This window comes from Ciconia boyciana, chromosome 3 (genome assembly GCF_034638445.1).
Source record: "Ciconia boyciana chromosome 3, ASM3463844v1, whole genome shotgun sequence".
Lineage (NCBI taxonomy): Eukaryota > Metazoa > Chordata > Aves > Ciconiiformes > Ciconiidae > Ciconia > Ciconia boyciana.
Genome location: NC_132936.1, coordinates 120,363,177 through 120,383,861, shown reverse-complemented (window position 1 = coordinate 120,383,861; position 20,685 = coordinate 120,363,177). Strand labels below are relative to the sequence as shown.

At 38.8% G+C, this 20,685-nt stretch overlaps 1 protein-coding gene across 5 annotated transcripts in view; it reads left to right on the top strand.

Moving 5' to 3' along the window:
- MACROD2 (mono-ADP ribosylhydrolase 2) overlaps positions 1-20,685 on the top strand; it is an 897,148-nt gene that overhangs the window by 522,856 nt on the left and 353,607 nt on the right. For all 5 annotated transcript variants that reach the window (XM_072857426.1, XM_072857427.1, XM_072857424.1 and 2 more), the window contains one exon: positions 1,958-2,079. In XM_072857426.1, coding sequence (XP_072713527.1) covers positions 1,958-2,079 — 122 coding nt within the window. The remainder of the gene's footprint in view (positions 1-1,957; positions 2,080-20,685) is intronic.

Below are 20,685 nucleotides of genomic sequence, written 5' to 3'. Positions count from 1 at the left end.
CCAACCAGAAACCTTCCTTGGAAAGTTTCAACCTGAAGGCAGCTGCTGTAGTTATGGTCTGAAATTATGGTCTTTCCTAATGGAAGTACTCATACAACCTTATCTCTGCAAGCAGAAGCAAATTTTAAACTAGCTATGCTATTTCTTTTTTTCTAGGTCTTAATAGTTCTCAGTTTATTATAGTAGCTAAAACATAGGTAAAAAAATAGCTCTTTTCTGGATTCCTGGGTGAAGCCATTCTGTGTGTTTCGGTCACCTGCTATCACCCTGCTCATCAGTGGAACCTCAACACCTACTTGATGGTTCAGGTGCCTGAAATGCTGTCGGGAGAGTTTGCTGGAGTCACTGTCTGGCAGCTGTGACATTCAACAGAAATTATCCAATCTGTCCATCTTGTTCCCACAACTGGGGAAAATTACTGTGATCAAAATGGAAAGAAGAGTAGTTAACCTTTTATTTACTTTCTCAGTAGGGTGGTTTTCTGTAGCAGTTGGGAAGTTTCCCTCTTGTGGGTTTCAGTTTCCCATCACAGCTGATTCCTCTGTGTTTCTGGGCACTGGGATTCTCTGACATACTTGTATTTGCTCAATATCGATACTTTCTGGCTAATGTAAAGAAAAAGTTTTAGTAATGTTCAAAACATGCCTCAGAACATAAGCCACCCTTTAAGTAGTAGAGACCAGGACTTGACAGAAGATGTCTGGATAAGAAAAAAAGACAGCATACGTTTTATTGTCTGACCACTTTCACTTGTGCTTTGGTATAGGTTGGAGGGAAATAATCAAAGATAGCTTGGACCAAGAATAATGGTGTGAATTCTGTAGAATTTGCGGGTAAATGAAAATATTCTGGAGTGTAACAACAGCAGATGTTGCTTGGAAACCTGTCCCATGTGGGACCGAAACACAGCCTAACCAATGGGACCAGCAGTACCAGAATTGAAAGTATTGCCAATGCCTAGGCATCAAAGCCTAATGCCTTTTGTGGCAATGTTGCAAAAAGTAGTGCCACTGTTTATTGCTGCTGTATATTTTAGGGGAATGATAAGGAAGGAGAAAAAAAATAAAGATGCACCTGCCACCATAACTCATTCTAGTGTGTTCACATGTAAGAATGATGTTTGAAAAGTAAACGTGCTTCCTTCTAGTCAAGTGTGGGGGGTGAAAAATTAAAATCCTGACACCTTTTAGTTTGTAGATTTCTTTTCAAGTTTTTTTTTTTTACTCCAGGCTTTTTACTTCATTTTTCTTATAGCACTTTAGAGACTTTGATTGCAGCATCTAATTTTGATGAGTCCAGAGGCATCATACCTAAGATATTCCCTGACTGTACTTTCCCTCTTCATTCGTTACATTTCTTCAAACAGAATATTTTGTTTTATTGCACGGTGTCTCCATCTGGTCTGATGTGAGAGGAAAGCACATTCTTGGAATAACTAACACATTCATAGGTCACAACTCTTCTCCTCTTAAAAGGGCTGCTGAGAAAAAGCTTAAAGTATTAGACAAAAAAGATGACCTGTATATTGCCATCAAAGTTCTGAGGTTTTGTGTAATGAACTTTCCTGGTGAGAGGATCTTCAAGAGGTGAGAACAACTAGGGGTTTCAAACAGTTGTATATTATTTACAGTTGTACAGCCCTAAAGACTTAAGGTATTTATGAAAACACTTCATCTGTCCTGTGTGTGGATTGCAGTACATATGTATCAAGTGTTTAGTGCATTTTCCTCATTTTTTTTCTTTCAGTCCAAATACTTCAAAATTTAGACTTTACCGTTTTTCTGTTTTATGTCATTATCAAAGATGTGTCTTATTACATAGTTTCCAGTTATAATAATTTTCTTACAATATCATTCCTACCTTTGTATCTAGGTACAATACCAGAATGGATTGACTTGCGATAAATAAACCAACCACCTTAGGATTGCTTATTTTTTTTATTTTTTATTTCTTGCAGATGTGATCCATACTGTTGGGCCGATTGCAAGAGGCCATCTTACTGACACTCATAAAGAAAACTTGGCAAATTGCTATAAATCCTCTCTGAAACTGGCAAAAGAGAACAACATCAGATCAATTGTAAGTACTCTATGAGAACACATTCTTTTTTCTAAGTTGGATCTTTGTTTTCTTGCTGTAGAATAATTATAAATATAACGGTAGGCTTCCAGAAGGATTTCTTGCTGTATGTGATGTGAAAAAGCAAGAAATTCAATATCATTTGGCCAAAAGAGTTGCTAGGGAAAGAGGGATATGGTTATTTTAGGAGATAAGGAAAGCTGGCCTTTGGTGTAAAGGTAGGTATAAAAACAACCAAACCAATAAGAAAGGGAGGGAGTTGTTCCAGTGGCTCACTTTTACACAGTATTATTTATTTAAAAAGACCTAAGAAGCCACTGGTCAGGTGGATAACTGCACGCAATGTTGCCTCCTAAATAGCTGAGAAGTTATTAATTTGTTGTTTATTCTGTCCATTAATGTTTCTTCCTAAAAATAAAGGTATTGGTCAAGTGGTAATGTTTATAGCAACCCTCACCAAAATCCATCATAAAATAGCCTGTTATGTGTTCTTCCATTGAATGATAAATGTTCTTTAATTGCTTTAAATGCATGTTACATTTTTGTACGTCAAAAGGCGAGATCTTCAAAGTCCACAGAGCAAAGGAGCCCATTTCCTCTCCAGCTCTGGAGCTTTGATTCTGTAGCTCAAGCTGTAGCATCTGAAGTCTTTAGATATCCTTAGGTTAGTTCCCTAAATGTTTAACCAAGAAGGAAGTTATCACCTGGGCATGACTTTACATCTTTTGGGTCATTTTGGCTGGTTGTGTGATAGCATGTGTGTTTGGCAACTTAGAACACACACTTAATCTAAGAATTGTTAATTGAACCAGTGCTGTTATATCAGGGTGAAATACTCGGTAAGGGAAAGCTATTAACATCAAAAAATCACAAGTGGAAAACAAAGCTTTTTGAGGAGAGGGCAGGACAGGTGTAGGGCTTTGAGCCCGAGTTAGATGTACTCTTCAGAGCCAAAGCTGATGAATATTGCTTATTTCTTTCTTTTTGGAGTAAACTGTGCTCTTCACACTCTTTCTGCTGACAAAGTCCTCTCTGTACTTCTCAAAACGCTGTCCAGTGAGCCCTCTTTGCCATTATGTAGCCATGATAGAGAGGTGGTACCCAATTTAGTTGTTACTTGATTTTTTTTTTTCTTTTAATACTATGCACATAAATTAGAACTGAAAGCAACCTTGGGGTGGGAGGGTGTGTTTTGAATTCCTCTCTGGGATTGTTTAAACAAGGATGTTCCTCTGTCCTGCTGCGATTCTCACTGGGGGCAGTGAGATCTCTGTGCTGTTGCTCCTACATTCTTCCTTGTTCTTGCCTTTAGGCTCTGGGCAATTACACGCTGCTTCTGGGGCATTTGGGTTAGTGAGAATAAAGTCCCTAACATAGAGGGGGAGGGGAAAGAAGAAATAGTATAAAAAATAAGAATATTGAAATAACAAAGGGAAAACTGCAGTGGGCGTTGGTCAATGCTGGTAACACTTCCATCTGCTGCAATTCTTTAATTTTAGGGTTATCTAGGTGGTAGCTTGATATTTAACATGGAATAATAAAGAGTGGTCACTCTCATGGGTTTCATGAAAGCTAGTCTGATAGCGTAGTAAGAAAAAATGACCACGAGAGAAATCATCCATGGATTATTTCCTTGCTGGTTAAGAGCTGTTGACTGTGCACCTGTTTGAGATATAAAATACTCAACACCCAGACTTGCAGAACACAGCTGCACAAGCTGAACAGGAGCCAAGAGCCATTCATTCATACCAGCATTAAGAAGCTTAGCAAGCAATATGGATTTTAAAGCCCACGTAACAGATCATGGACTGTTCTGAGAAGCCCTAAGTCCAGTGATTTCAGTGATGCTTTGGGAAGTGAAGGCTACTTGAGTGTCTACCCTAATGAACGAATCAAGCCTGGAGCAAAGTAAAATGTATAATTAATTCAATTAAGGAGGAGTAGATTACTGTGAGTCTGAAGAAAAGAATACGAATTGCAAGTGGGTTTCACAAGATGCAGTGCAGCAGACATAAAGGGAAAGGAAAGAAAATTAATAAAAATATCTACAGACTTCTGAGGCTTGCAGAGACCTGGTAGAGAGAACAGAAGTACTAGAATTGGTTCAAATCGGCAATGTGCGAGTGTGGATTGGATTTTGGCAATGGATATACTTACAATAGGGATAAGATAAACAAAAATTGGGGGAAAAAAGCTTAAAAGCTTACCTGTGTAAAATAAGTAAGAGAAAATCAGCTGTGCTGATTGATGGTGTATTTTGGTGGCCTCTTTAACAAGATGAGACGAGCATGGGAAAGAGGAAAATGAGGAGCTTTAAAATAGGTACTGAGTAAAAGCAGGAAAAGCAGTATACTTGTGACGTATAAGTAAACAGGTATTGATGATAGCAAGTCGTAGTGTACTAAAAGCATTTAACTAAACCGGAAAGCATCAGAGCATTAGCAGTAGTAGCAAGTGAGAAGGAAGCAAGAAGGCATGAAAGGATTGTAACAATATGAATGTGTTACTGATCTTCAAAGCAGAAAGGACAGCAAGTCCAGGAATTAATGCAAAAGGAGGGGCGGGGGGGAAAACCCCACCACAATTCAGATTGTTTTGGACGTGAATTGTGTCATAGGAATTAGAATTGCTGGAGGCATTATGAATGAAGAGTAATGATGAATCGCAATGTATCAATTTGGACAGAAGTGTGCAGGGTGACTCAGGGTGCACCACTAAACACAGTTTAATTTAACATCTTTATTAATGATTTTTGAAGAGTACATAAACAGCTCATTAATTACATTTACAAATGATGCTACATTAGGCAGTGTTGCAAACACTAGAAAAGGACAGAGATGTATGATGACAATTGATTACAGAGACTGCAAATATAACCTCACCCGGCATCCGCTACAGCACCAGAAGGGAGTTTTTGCCTCCACTTCAGCGGAAGATAGGTCAGAACCAGAGCTGACAGCTACAGTCTAACTCGGCATGGGAAAAGATGAAGTAGCATATGGTGGGGAAAAATAACCCGATTCGCAAATAGTCAAAGGGAGAAGCATGCTGGAAAACCAGCATAATGAGGAAATGGTCTTGAATAATAAGCCGCAAGTTAGATATACTTACAGCAGTCCCTTGTCTTGTTCGGTATTACATACTGTTGAGCTGCTGTTAGAGAAATGATGGATGCCATAGAGGAGGTGGTTTCTGTTCAAAAGGGCCTGGGGAGAACAGGATTAAAATTTAGAATAGATCAAAACTCACTTATATGTACGTGTATATAGAAGTTTTATATACTGAGGAAGGGACGTGATGATGTTGAAATACTGCGTAAATTGTGAGATGCAGCTTTATGGAGGGGGGAGAGAAGAATGTCATTGTCTGTAGGACAAAATGGCAGTTAAATGGTGTAGCTGATATTAATTTGGGTTGTGTTGGCAGCCAAGGTGTCCAGGCATGGATGAGAGCAACTCTGTGCTAACTCTCGGGGGAGCACTGAAATCTCATCTGAAAATGTTATAATCTCAGTATATAAAAAAAGATGCAATGGGTAAAACCAGAAATGAGATGAGGGAATATAATGAAATGCCAGTCAGCGTGACTGCCAAGGTTCATAACTCACCAGCAGCCCAGCCATGGGCAAGGATTTGCATAGCCGTTAAGGCAGAAAGAGGAGCCTCAGGAACAAATTTGATCGTCCACAGAATTGTTCAGAGAAATCAAACAGCCCCTGGCATTTGTCTCCCATGCTGGTTTTCTCAAACCTTTTATGTTCAATATGAGGTTTCGAATGCCGTATCAGCTATTTTCTTACAGGACTTTGTGTCTCTCGGGTCATCTACACCATCTACCTTTTAGCTTACCAAAGTAAAGTTTATGTGTTTGTACCTGTTCTCTGGCATTCCCAAAAACATGCATCGCTTTTTTCTTCACACTTGTTTATGTAGCTGTGCCCACTGTAGGACACTTGAGCTGCTCTCTGACTATTTGTGTGGTCATTGGTGCTGGGCAAACCTTTTGTGTTGGGTGAGTCTGTTATTTATACAATCATCTGTCTGGTTAAGAGGACACTTGAGACATTGTTTCTGTTTATCTCCACTTAAGTTGGTACAGATCAATGGTAAAAAAAGATTATTTAAGGTAATACAAGGAGTTTATTCTAGGAGTAACTAGTTGGCATTTAGGCAAATTAAGTTTCTTAAATGTTCAGAATAATTTTCTAATAATGTAAAAAATTGTATTTTGATGTTGGTCTCTTGAATACACTCGTAGCTATTGCTATCCTGTACCAATTAAATCTCCGCTGCCTGAAACACTGGGAATACATTATAGGCACCAAATCTTCACTGAAAGAAGAAATAGTAAAAAGATTCCAATAGATGCTTTTTGCTGTTTTCTTGTGTTGGTTTTCTAAATATGAGTCTTACAGGCCAATTATTTGTTAGGTTATCAGGCAGACTAGGGGAGTTGTAATCACTGGTTTCAGCAATTAAATTGGTCCCCTGTTTACACATTGTTTGAAGTCGTTTACTCTGTGTGCTCTGACTTTTTTGGAGGACCTCCTGTCCTGCTTTACTTTGCATACATTGCTTTGAAGCCATCTGATACCCTGGAACTTTTCTGAACATCAAGCACTTCCCTGCCACATACTTTATTCAGACTTGGCTTGTGGTTGAAAAAAAATCTCAATCAATTGATGTCAGTTGAAGCCAGGATTGCAGTTAGACGCTTTCTGAATGACATGGAAAATAAAAAAAGATGCTGTGCGTTATTGTGGCTGGGATCCAAGTCAAAAGGGCTGTAGTGTGTTTGCAGAGGGGGAAGCTGGTGCTGATCCCTCACCCAGAAGGGCAGGGCAGGCCGCCTCTGCGATGGTTACAGAAATGGAGAAGTCTTATTCGGGACTCCGTTCAGCATTGCAGTCCTCAGGATCGCTTCATGTTGGTAGGGGGTGAATTGTAAAGCTTTAACAAGAAGCATTTCTTTAGACCGCACTCTCTGACCTCCACCTCTAGGGAGAATTATGGCTAGCGTGTGGGGGCTGGAGGAAATCCTCAAAGAATGTGGCTTTGTGAGTTGCAGAAGGAGGCCTGCTTACCACCAACAAATATATTAACAGGGTTAAATACGAAATGCAGAAATTTTTCTATCAGCTCCCTAGAGTCAGGTAGGGAAGAGTTCATAATATTCTAGAGCCTTACTAGATTAGTTTGCTGTTGCATAAAAAACCCCACACGCCAAAGATATCAGTCTGTCTGCCTGGATGTTTGTGCTATGAATGCAAAAGGTAGTCCTGCTCCAGGGAAAGCTTCTTAGCTGGACTTTACTTCTCAACACAACCACCCTGCTCCTTCTGTCTACAGGATATAAAGGCAAAAGGCCATCTAGAAATATCTCAGAAGTAAGAGGACCTACTTAAGGGCTGAGTTGCTCATCTTCAGGTCGAGCGGAAAAGCCATCATTTGGTGTTGGGATGGCTAGTGACCTGTAATGATGGGATATTTCTGGGAGAGTAGGTTGTCTCTTTTGACTGGATAAAGTGGGTCCCTCCTGTGCACGCAGATTATGCTGTGTTTTGGTTAGGGTTATTACAAAAGTATGCTAAATAAGATCGGGACGTGCTTTTTGAAATCCACATTGTACATCCATTTCTGGGGTCTTAAATCAGTATACATAATGCATATAACTAGCTGTGCATATGCAGTGCTTTTAATTTAAAGTATTATTTGAGGCTTTGTTAGATAAATATTCCTTGCATATAAATATTAAGTTGATCTACAGGGAGTTTTGACTCTCTTTTTGTAGGTGTTTCTGGCAAACAAGGGTCACTTACTTTATTTGTTGTCTGGGTATTGGCAAAGTTAATACCAATACTAGTATAACTCGTTTGTACAGAAACATAACCTAATAATTATTTGGAGCAGCATGTAAAAATACAGCAAGAAAGGTACCTGCTACTTATCCATTTATAGCACTTAAGAAATAACCTAATTGTCTTTTTAATTGCTTTAAATATTTGTCCTCACCTGTAATTGTGGATTTTAAAAAATAGACTTTGCAGTTATGCACTGATATTCTTGGTATTTGTGTTCACCTTTAAAAGGGAGTTGTATTTCTGAGAGGCTGCACTGTTTCTTTGAACTTCGAGTGGAGACGTATTTAGCCACTACGATGCCTGAATCTTCAATTGTAACTCATGTACTTAAATTTTTTATGTAAATTTCAAACCCAGAGTGTTCTCAGCTCCTCCTGGTCTAAATTATAAAATTAATCAAAGAGGAATTTTGCTTGAATTGTACAAAGGCACTTAGAATGCTGTACTGTAATGTATTGGTCTAACAGACTATTTTACAGCCTTGTCTTTACCTGCCTTGTTCTCTCATGATGCAGAGTTATGTTTTAGGGAAAAGTAAAGTGATTTTTTTTTTTAATTTTATTTTTAAGGAAACTTATTTCCTGCTGAGAATGTTGCCATAGCAATGAGTTATAAGTCTGAAATTCCTAAAGGTTGACTTTATTCTATCATCTGGTTTTCTGATATAGATTCCTATCTGTCAATCAGAAGAGTTGCTTTGGAAGGAAATTTCCACAGCATCATAAATCCACTTAATTTGTTTCTTTGAAATACTTGTTTAACTTGTTAAGTTATGATATGACTGATCTTACATTTTCAAACTGAGTTTTCTCTCCAGCTTACCCTTCCTCTTTTTTTTCTTGTTAATTTCTTTCTTTTCTTAGATACTTTCCAGATAATATCTTTAAAAATTGAGCTACCGCGTAAAGTTTTTAAGTTTGCTTAAGTACCACGTCGGCTTTTTACATCTGCATCAGATGAGGAGGTTATGAGCTTTCCTTTTGGTTACAGAAATTGCTATAACTGGCTATGCTTTTGTTAACCCAAGGTGAACCTGCTGCTGTGTCTTGCATGTGCTCCCAACCATTTCTTTCAAAATGATCTTGGCAGATTGAATCGCAATCCTGTTTCTTCAATAAGGATTTCATTAAAAGAGATGTATTCAGCAAGATCAAGTGTAAATCGTTACACCTAAACAGAGATAGTCATTCAACCAAGAAAGGTTCACGAATGATTGTAGCCCTAGGCAGAGGTTCCTCGGAGAATAAGCTGGAGTTTGTAGTGGATCGTGCATCAAAAGTGAGTTGACAATGCCACTCTGGTGGGGAAAACAAGAAAGGAGCAGCTGTAGAGTGACAACTAAACAGGAAAGGTCTCTGAAGTTACCTATTGCTCTACTTCAGTAGGGTAAACTGGGCTGTTGTGTCCGGTGTGGGAACTGGGGACGGCTTTTCAGCCAGGGATGATTAGGGAGTTAAAAATGGCACCAAAAACAGAGTGACAGAAAATAGGGGGTTTTTTAAGTTTAGAGAATAGAAGACGAGAGGAGAGGAAGAGAAAAAAAAAAAAAGGCATGAAAGGCTACCAAAGAGTAAAAATTAATAAATTGTCTGTCTGGGGACAGGACAAGAAGTAACAGTCTGACTTTATAGGAATGAAGTTTTAGATTAGCGATTATGAGGAATTTCCTAGCTGGAAATTCCTAATTTTCCTAGGTAAAGCACTGTAAAAATTGTGTAGGAAATTTATGGCTCCATCAGTGGCTGTACGTGGGCCATCACCAGCATTTGTTGAAACCTGGGTTCTTAATGCATTAGGTGCTGCCAAGAGCCCAAAGGTTGCAACAGCCAAAAGGTTGAGCTCTGGCAGTAAGGCTGTTGCAGCCTTGTGGAAATCGGCATGTAGCCTAGTCACAATGGGAGCTGGCTGTACAGCGCAGAGGCAGATTGTTCTATGTTGCAAACAGAATTTCTTTTAAAAAGAAATTGTGGTGTTTTATTGTTTTGTTTTGGTGTCACAGTTGCACAATTTTTGTTGTGGTTTTTTTCCTCTTTGACAATTTGTTTTTACTGCCTTGCCAGCGTGCCACTGGGAGGGGTTTTCCTGTTGAGATAAAGGCCTTTGATTTCTGTTTCTCCTGCTATCTGGCTACCCTTCTTTCTCACCACAGAGGGTTTTGTACAGACACTGAGAAGATAACCAGCTTAGGGTGCACGTACAACACATGCAATAACATTCTGACATTTGTGTATGCTTCTGTGGTTCTTTTAGTAATCCATTTAAATTTTGTTTCTGCCACCGTATGCTTATATAGTCAGTATATATTTCCTAGGAGGAAGCGGATTTGTTTTATTTGATGCTCAACGCATATTAGTGTTTGTTTTCTATGGCCAAGAGTGGTAGGAGCAGCTCAGAAGCACCCATTGATCAGTGGTGAATATGTTTCATAGCAACGTACCACATAGAAATTATTTGTGGTAACAGTGATGATGGTGTGACCTGATGTGATTCTTCCTTTAAGTATGATAAGATGACTCCTGAATAGGGATATCCCCTTTTTTTTTTCCTTCTTTTTTCCTTTTCCTTTTTCCCCCCCCGCCCCTAGGTATTCAGAAGTGCTTTGAGTACAGATGGGGACAGGTACAGCCCCAAACTGAGCAAGCGCTTGAACTTCTACCAACAGACAGGTCTCAGGATGCTGGGGCTTAGATACCGCACCAGGTGGCATTAACAGAGGACCAAAGCCACGGTAGCCCTTCCACCCACCTGGTTCATCTTCTGCCTTACCACAAACAACTGTCTAGATAGCATAAAGAAATAACAGCACTGCTGTTATAAACAGATTGCATTACTAGGGAGTCTCAGTTCTCCGTTTTGTTGTTCCATGATGTTACTGTTGTAGCTGTTCTGCAACATGGTGATTATGTGATAGGAAGAGGGAGAAAGGTTAGTTATTTTTGTTGGGTTTAATGAAACACTGACTCTACACTTTAAAAAAAACCTGAACTGGTGGAATAAAAAGGAAATGGCTTGTTCAGGAATAAATTGTGCAAGTTTGTGTATGTGATGGGTTTAGCGCGTGATAATTCAGCAGTCACCCTGTGGGAATCCTGTGCTTAAAAGGATGAAACTTTCTAGAAACACTGCCTGTTGGCTTGATAATTGGGGAACTGTCTCATTAGGGAAGGACAAAGTACAAATCTGTCAGACAGTGGACCAAGATGCTAGTTATGAGACAGCTCATAAAAACTAGGGATTGCTGAAAAGTCTACACCATAAAGTGCAGGGAAAGAGAACGATTTATGTTTCTCTACAGAGGAAATTGTACTAGGAAAAAAAACATCTTCATTTTGATTGAAAAAGAAAAAAACTGTAAAAATAGACTACAGGAATTCTTATTTGCATGCAAATCGTGGCTGTCTGGAGTCAAGTGTTTAAGATGCTTGTCATTATTTGAATAGCAGGTTCTTGCAATGGAAATTAATGGTAAAAGTTGATGGCATATGCAAATTCCTAACAAAGCCCATAGAGCTAGTGGGCTGTGGCCATCAGGCTCTGTGCAAAGTCATCAATGTCCTTCTATTTTACTTCCTTCCATTGACCTGTTCCCTGTCATCTTGTTTGCAGTTTGTATGCTCTTTGGGAGGGCTTGTATTTGCTCTGTAAGGACAGCCTGTGTGTGCCGTGAAGGTGCTATCCCTGTTAAGACTCATGAGATTCACAGCAATAGCAGTAATGGAAAATAATAGTTGCAACAGGGTCAATTTTTTTTTTTTTTGACACGGGCTGCAGTGACTCTCTCCATCACCAGAAGTGGAGTCAAATTCTGCTGGAATTAGAAATTGCTTATTCACAGGTTTTCATGCTGGAGGTACCTTCCGTGACACCTAGAAATGTATGAAGGGCTGTCTGGCAGATAGTGACTTGTCACTACCAGATTTTTTTTCCTCGCAATTTAATGGTGACGAAAAGAATGCATGATGCTGCGTTTTAGCACTGCATGGCGCTCGCAAGGTCCCTGTCACTTGGCATTTTTCGTCTGATAATTTTGAGACACTTCTGTACATCCCATTTTGTTTTTTTAAGCGTTGCCTTAATTTCTCTATGTAAAGAATGAACTATAGTGTGAAATTTGTATCTGCTTTTTCACTTGAAATCAGTCCATTTTTCAAGTAGCAAATTAAAAAATTGATTTTGAACATTGTTTTTTATATTTACATAGCTAATATAAAGCAAAGAAATGAAAAATTAAAAGCATAAATTATTCTGTGTCAGATGGGCATCATAATACTTAACTAGGTTAAAAGTATTTCATTACAGCATAATATCTATTTAGGATCAGAGTAGATATATTGGAAAGCAGTTCTGAAAAATAAACAGAAGGGGTGTGCTTTCATGAACCTTGTTAGCAGGTCGTTAAATATGTTTTCTCTGAATTGCTACTAGTCACTCGGAGCAACGTACATTATACAGAAATGATATATTATGTCATAGCTACCTATAAAGAAATAGCAATGATCAGTAGTTAGCTACAATGTTTATATCCTTACCTGAGAGGTGTTTTTAATATTGTTCCAGTACGATGATGTCACGTTATCTGTTAAGGCCTGTACAGAGTAAAACCAGTATAACTTGAATAGTCTAATTAAAGAAATATGACTGGTACTTCAGTATTTTATTCTGATGAAATACTTCTTTAATCTGAAAAACTGTTCTCACCAAATATAAACTACATGCAGTCCATATTCAAGTAAACAGTTTTTGAAAAAATAAGGCTGACTTATTTTTTCAAAGCTGACTCGTTTATCAACTCCTAGTGATGTCTGCCAGTTAGGATTTAGAGACTTGTTCATAGCACAGATGAAAGCAAATATAACACATGGAGTTAGTAGTTTTGGCAAAGAAAACGATGATAGAAAAGATGTGTATTGTAGCGTGACTTTCCATGGCTTGCCATAGAAAGACGTTATTGCAAGGGGAGGAGAACTTTTAAAATTGGGATAATTACAGGTAAATGAATTTTTTTATTTTCTCTTGTTATGCCTTTCCTTCCTAAAAGATGACTACCTAAGTTAAAGCTTTAAGCCAAGAACACATGTTTCTGTGGGCTGCAGTTAGCTTGAGCGTTTACTTTACTAGTGGTCTTATTAAAAAATTATTTATTCTATTCACATTGGAATATAGAATATGTTACAGTGCAAATCTTTTCTTTTTTTAAGGAAATAAATCAGTGTATTGGTGGTTTTTGAGTTGTCATATCTTTCTGAACTTTCTCTGACATATGCTGGCTGGATTAAATCTTTATGAATTAAATCTCAACATGTGTCTATTCCACACAACCGTGCACTTCCAGAAGAGGAGCAGACATGACACAATGATTTTTGTTCATACCAAATGCCATAGTTTGGACAGAAACCTTGGATGACGATCTCAATTGAGAAAACTTGGGGCAGAATGATCCATTAACGTGTCCTCCTTGAACAGCTGATCCTGACTCTGCACTTCCATAAACACAGTCCAGTTTTCCCCTGCTTGTGCAAAAAAGAGGAAAACTGCAAGTGTGTCAGAGCCTATATGAAAGGTGAGAGAGCATAAGCCCAACAAGTTTTTATATTTATTACCTGTTGGTGTTCCCTATTATGGAGTGCATCCCCCCCCTGAGTCAAGCATGGACAGTCAGGCTTTGTGCAGGAAATTTTGCTGGCATAGTAGTGATGGGATTAATCCTTCTGGTTTGTAAGCAGATGATGCTGTTTCGATATGACCTCTCTGTGCTCCTTATTTTTGCCTGCCCTGGATCTCTCTGGCCACCCTTGTAAATGTGCTGCTTTGTGTTCTGGCATGTTGGAACCAAAATGTTTGTCCCCTCGTCACGTCCCTGAAGCTGAACATCCAAGTGTTTGTGTGATACAGAAAGCATTGTTACCTGCCTGCCTCCTGCGGAAGGAGAAAATGTTGCCATTAATGATTCTGGATTACCAAAATGGGGTGGGTTTTTTTTGTATTGATCTTAAATCTCCATCTCCTATTCAGTTCTCATTTATGTCCTTTCTAAGTCCTTGTGTGAGCATCTTTTCAAACTGGATCATTGCAGATCAGAATTTTGTTTTTCAAAGCAAAATACGCAATGGTGCAAAGTGTTTATTCGTACATCTGCTACATGCAGGCGTTCCTGTTTGACCTTTTCTTATCTATTCTTCCATTCTCAAATATACCAAGTCTAAGTTTGGTGACAAGGATGAGCTCAAGACAAATGTAAGTCATCAAACTGTCATTTTTTTCTTTCTGCTGAATTAATGTCTCCCTTGCATTCTAATTCCCCTGTTTATGTGCCGTGGTGCCATATTTGCTTTCTTTAACGGAGAAACACAGTGTTCCAAACATCATATTATTACTTACTGCAACCTTGAGTCGTTATGTTTGTTGTTGTCTGTAGCTTTGTTCCTTTTAAGTGTTTATGTACTTTCCTTCTTTGATCCCTCGAAGTGTGTTTCATAATGTTAAATTCTATAGGACATTTATTTATCCATTTCCATAATATCTCTCCATCTCCCTTTTGTTCTGTATTCTTACGTATCTTCATTATTTCACCCCTTTTGAATCATCTGCAAAATTACCAAGGGTCTTTGATTATCAGAGCTGCTGAGTTGCATTATATAGAGAAAAGTTGTATCCAGACCTAAGACAGCAGATGCAGAAAGATTCTCATTTGTCTCACGAAACATGTCTTTTCTCCATGGCCCTGGCACAGAAATGAGAAGTGTGGCATATAAGCTGAATTTTTGATGTTAATATCTGAATGTTCAGTGTTAATATCTGAACGTTCATAATACACCAGTGTTCAGAAAATGCAGCTCCCTGTTTTCTTAGGAAAGCAAGCCTACAGCGCCATATCCAGGTATATTCAAAATAAAATACAAAAATTTTGCTAAAAGATTGGAGTCATTAAGTTTCATTAGACCACCAATCATTTGGTGGTCCAAGAAGCATATTACTGAAAAACTGCAAGGTAGTGATGCTGTCTGACATTGGTTCATTCAAAGAAGCTGCTGTCTGAGAGGATGGATGTCCATCATATTTCATTTCAGGACTTCAGCCTCAGAAGCTAATGATGTTAATGACAGCTAATTCTACTTAGGCCTGATGGTGGTGGTGACTACAGCTTGTAATCGGGTGTTAGAAACAACCTACTTGATAAATTCAAGGATGCTGAGCCAAATCACCTACTGCGCTGTTGACTTTAATGAAAATTGCTAGTGATCGATGTTTTTAAAAGCAGGAACTGCTGGTGTTCTTCATCACCGTTTATTGTACATGATTTCAGTGGTATGTCTGTTTCCTTCATTTATAGTTGGGAGGGGAATATTTTGCCTCTTTCTCATGTATTTGGCCTAAGCTGGATTTGGTTTTGGAAGGTCTAGTCCAGTGTCATCAACATCATCTAAAGGATTTCTGTAGGTACCAGAGGCAATTGAAATAACTTGGCTCATTCTGGCTAAATACTCGCAAATCTTGACCAAGAGCAGCTCTGTCATAGCTGCACCACCTGCAGTCCCTGAACTGGGTAGCTTGGATGCATTAATACAATTTATCATCATACCTTTCCTTTGCAGTGCAGATGTACTTTAAGTAAATGAAACCATTTTTCTTTATTATCTCCTTGTTAAGAAAACCAGCCCTTGCGTTTTCCCAAAGTATAGGGCTTCTCTGAATAAATACGCAAAGTATAATTTCGCAAAATGACATTCTACCGAATCCCTTTGTACTTAGTCCTGCCAGAGGAGGGAGAGCTGAGATGGTTTATAAAACAAATGTGTGCACCTTGCAAGTCTTTATGAGGTAGTTTGGGGAGAATAATGGAACGCTACACAAGTGTCAGGGAGATTTTTGTTAAATGACAGGCTCCAGAAAAGGCTTTGGAGTAAAAAATACAAAGTTAAATTCTCCCTAGTACCTAAATAACAGCCTGGACTTCATAAAAGCATTTCCAGCTGAATAAAATGTTAGATAGTTTGGGCTGAATCGTGAAAGACTTTGCTAGTTAAAGATAACAATTCCTTTGTAAGTCTGACTTGTGAATAGTACCTATTTCAGTGGTTAAGTCCAAAAGGGAGGATAGCAAATAGTCAGGAATACTAACCCCTTTTAAAAGATGTTTGGATGAGGTGCTTAGGGACATGGTGTAGTGGTGGTCTTGGTAGTGTTAGGTTTACAGTTGGACTCGATGATCTTAAAGGTCTTTTCCAACCTCTAAGATTCTGTGATAAGCATAGGTCAGGAAGAGCTTGAAAAATCCTACCTAAGGCAAACTTGCAAATTGTACAAACACTTGTGGAAAGGGCTAATTAGAAGCAGATGCTTAGTTCTTTGGAGTTACACTGGGACTGGTGGCAGGCGTTGGGAAGGTTGAAGTCAAAGACTTCCTAAAAGCATGCATATATATATATATATATATATATATGTATATATAAAAAAATACATAGGCCATATAACCATTCCATGTATTGTTAACTTATGAACCTACAGGTGATGATGTTTGTTTAACCGGCTCCTAGAAAGAGTTATGGGGTGCTTCCTGTTTGTGCATACATCTTTCACCTTGGCATCTGCTGAGAGCATGACAGCGCCAAGGTCAGCAATGAAGTTTTCAGAGTTGTTTGCGTGTCTCATCTTAGTGTCTTCTGGTCTGCAAAAGAGGCTGAACTTCATGAGGGAAATGGCAACTGATCAAGATTAAGTGCTCCTCCAAAAATTAGTAAGCAATAGTGGTACTATTAATAGTCCTAAGGTGTCTCTGTCAGTAGGAGGAACTGGTTTATATTGACAAAAAACATTAGCTGTTATGAATGTGTGTCCAGACCTTTACCTTAAAATGGTCTCTGGAAACCTTCTGTGCCTCTGGACTGCAAGTTGTATCCTTTTTTTTTTCTTCTTTTTTCTTTTTTCTTTGGATGGCTCAGGACATCTTTTAGTAAATCCTGGGGGTTCAGTGGACATCAAGGAAAGCACTGTCCTAAAAGACTTAGAATTAGAGTCAATGAGCTAAGTTCATGTCAAATGATAGCTCACTTAGAATAAGAATGTTTTTTTAACCTGTAAAATTTCAGGAGGCATGAAATCTGTAGGTAAAGGGTATGTGTCCAATGGACCACTTTCCTATTTCTCCCAAGGGTTTTCTAGCATGTTTCTAGTGTGTTTATTAAGCTGTTCCAGAATACGTTGTTCTGATGTTTTATACTGAAGAATAAATAAATCTAACCCTTTTAATGCAGCAGGCTCTCTTAATGGTGAAGAGTAGGCTTGCAGCTATACCACTATCCTCTTCTGAGGTATTATCAGGAGAAATAAAGCCTTTCAAGGGCTCTTGAACATAATGGCATTGAGCAATTGCTGCGTACGCATTAGGAAATGTTTGTTTTTACAAAAACAAAAAATACAAAATTGTTTGACTTTCAAACAGACTGATCATAAGTGTGCTTTTTCCCAGCCATTGTGGATGAGAAATTTGGACTCGGCCGAAGCTATTGGATTCAAGTTTCCATGTTGTGTATCTGAAGTAAATCTTATAAAATCTCAGCACCCAAAACTACTTCAGTTGGTATAAGGACTGCAATCAATAAGTAATAATCACATCTCGGACCGGAGAAGGGAAGGCTCAGTAAATGTTCTGGTACATTGCGCATCACCGCGTTGATGTCAGAAAACAGCATCAGTGGAAACGATCAAAGTGGGGCAATATTCTGCAGCAGAGGTGTCAAAAATTTAAGTTTCTCCAAAAAGATTTACATGATTTTCCTCTAAATTTTCATTTCTAATGTGACATGAATCATCATATACTTGGGGTTTCACTGCAGAAGTGCTCAGCTGTTGCAGCAAGCCATTTAAATGTATTTATTGCAGCTGGTGGTCCCTGGCTTCCAATCAGTTCAATGTAACAAAAATGATTAAAGGCTTATGGAAAGTAATAATTTAAAAGACAAAAATGCTGGTATGCTTTGAAAGCTAGTAGGCAACTTTTGCCATAAGGAGTAGTGACGGACAAAGCCCCAGCAATGGAAGAGTTGCAAATAATCAAATGCATAGTGAGGGCTAATGGCAGGAGCTAAGCCTGATTCAGTATGATGCTCTGTCTGCAGGGAAATGTTTGACATGGGTAGATTTTAGATTCATAAACTGTAGCAGGTAATACAGTGTGCACAGAGAACCAAGGCTGATCTTATGTTTGCTTTATTTTGCTTGCCTTGGTTTTAATGTTTTGGGTTTTTTTCCTACCAAAGTAACACGAAAGCATGTTGACAGGCTAGCATGTGTGGGCTTCATGGAGGAAGCTTTGTGTCCTGTTTAATTGACTGAGGGAGGGCAAAAGCCTTGACACCCTGTGAACTTGGAGACATTCCTGTAGTCATGTCCAGCATGGTAAGACACACTTAAGGGGATAGGAAATTAAATCTAGAGGGGCTCTGATTATGGGATCACTGACAGAAACAGAAAGAGGGAAGGATCATGTCATTTAAAAAAATTTAAAATTTAGGTTATCAAATTAGATGATCTGGTTGCAGAACGTGGTTTGAGTCACAGTACATTGGAACTGGAAGGAGGCAGAATAGATAGCAAGTGTTGGATTTTTTTCTTTTTCTTTTTAAAATGAATTCTGGGTCAAGGTAAAACAAGAGCTTGGATGTTTGGGGAGAAGCCTTTGGGTGGCCAGAAAGTTGCAGCCTCTGAAAAAGGCTAGAATGAGAGGCTAGTGAAGAAAGAAGAAGAAAAATGGAGGCTCTCTGAAAGGGAAGGGGGGAAAGACAAAGTTTTACCAGGTAAATATTTTCATGGTACTACTTGGAGGTTTATTTTTCCTTGGAAAAGCAGGTAGGCAGGTGTGGACAGAGGCAGGCTGGAGGAGATGATGGTTCCATGCAAAGCAGTGGCAGGAGTGCCTTGGTGACCCTACAGGGGCCACATACATACACAGATCAATATGTACATGGAAAGTGAAGTTTACTCCTCTCTATGTGACACAGCTGTCATGAAACAGGTATCTCTGAATCCTAATTACTCGTTTTCCACCTGTAACTTGTGTGGGCTGGCGAAGTGTGGAAGTCCTTTGACATGTGGGGTGCATGTAAAAATAGTAGGGACTGTCAATGGAAATCATAACCTGACTCATTAATGCAGCCTTTGTAGCAGCGGGAAGAAAACTGTAACTTTTCCCTGGTACATTCAGAGCCAGTAATTAGCCAGTGACATTGTCAGTGTTGCACTAGTATTTTTATAGTAGCTACAGATGAGCTGTTCTTAGGTGACTCCGTTGCTCCATTGTAGAAACTTGCGCTTTAGTCCACGCAGAGTTTTGAGATGAAGCAGATGGGAGAAAATCCTAGACTTTTCTGAAGCAGCTGGATGGGAAAAGCCGGAACTAACAGGATGGCATATCCCAAGCATCAACGACTGCGCGTGCTGCTGAGCGGTGGGGCTCTTTCTTTGAGTAAGAGTGATTCTCCTCTTGGTGCTGCTCATACAAGCCTCAGTACGACATCATGGCGGTGTGCGTCGCCATCCTCTGCGCTCGTGGGCTGCAAGTGCCGAGGGGCTCTCGGTGTGCAGGCTGGCACGCGAAGCTCATTTCTTAGCCTGCTCTTGAGGCTGCTGGAGTGTTGGCTGCTATTTCATGGGGGAAAAATGTTTTCTACTTCCTTGTTCCCCTGCTCCCTCTTTACTTATAGTCAACACAGGAGGTTGAAGAAGAGATTACAAATACATTAGAAGTGTGTTACTGTAAGACACTTTAATGCATCTTACACGTTTCCCCAACAGATGCAGATTTCCACATTGTTGTTATTTTTGTCATTATACAGGCAATGTTTAAAATAAGGATAGTTTTGAAAAGTCTTTTTGTGATATTACCAAAGTTTGTAATGTGAGCACAGTAGCTTAGCCTGAAGTATTTTTAATTAGGGCTTTTTTTTTTTTAACATTGTTACCCAGATAAACTGAACAAATAGAGAAAGGCTAATTGACTTACCTTGCTCGATTTATCGGAACGCTTTTGATAACATTTGACATCATTTTATTAAACATGATGGAGAAGGGAGAGTGGTGGAATGTTTTCTTCTTCCTGGTGTGTTATTTTTGGTAAGTGTCTAGGGTGCATTTAGATAAACTACAGTGCTAAGTCTGAGCAAGAAAGACCAAAGATCCAGTGAATTATTCCTATTTGCATTGAGAAATTAACCGTAATTAGCATTCAAGTTTTAATGATATTGTATTTGTGAAGCTGATAAGGCCTCAGGGAGTGTGGCTGCAAGAAACTTCTATTGTTTACTATATGCAAATCTAGCCACTTAGCTTTAATTAGAGGTTGAAACCTGGAGCAATTATCAGCAGTTGCTTTAGTATTAATGAGCTTGACAGAGCTGTCCATCATGGTGTTTTATATGATTGAGAATTATAATATTGAATCCCAGTTGGTTTACTGTTCAAAGAACTTGCAGCCTTCGTCAAGCAAAACCATTTCATTTAGTATGCCATACATTTCATTAGTTCTAGTCATTGGAAAGACTGAAGTCCTTATAAATTTGAATAGCTGCTATTTTCTGCATGATGGTTTGAGAATATATAAAAGAAAATCTTTTAGGGCATGCGTTGCCAATAAGTTCTGAGAATATATGAGAGAATTTCTTTTAAGGCATACATTGCCAATAAATTTTTAAAAAATAAATGGTTCTAAGAGCAGTTATATGGTTGCAGTATAAAATTTAGTTGTTTGACAT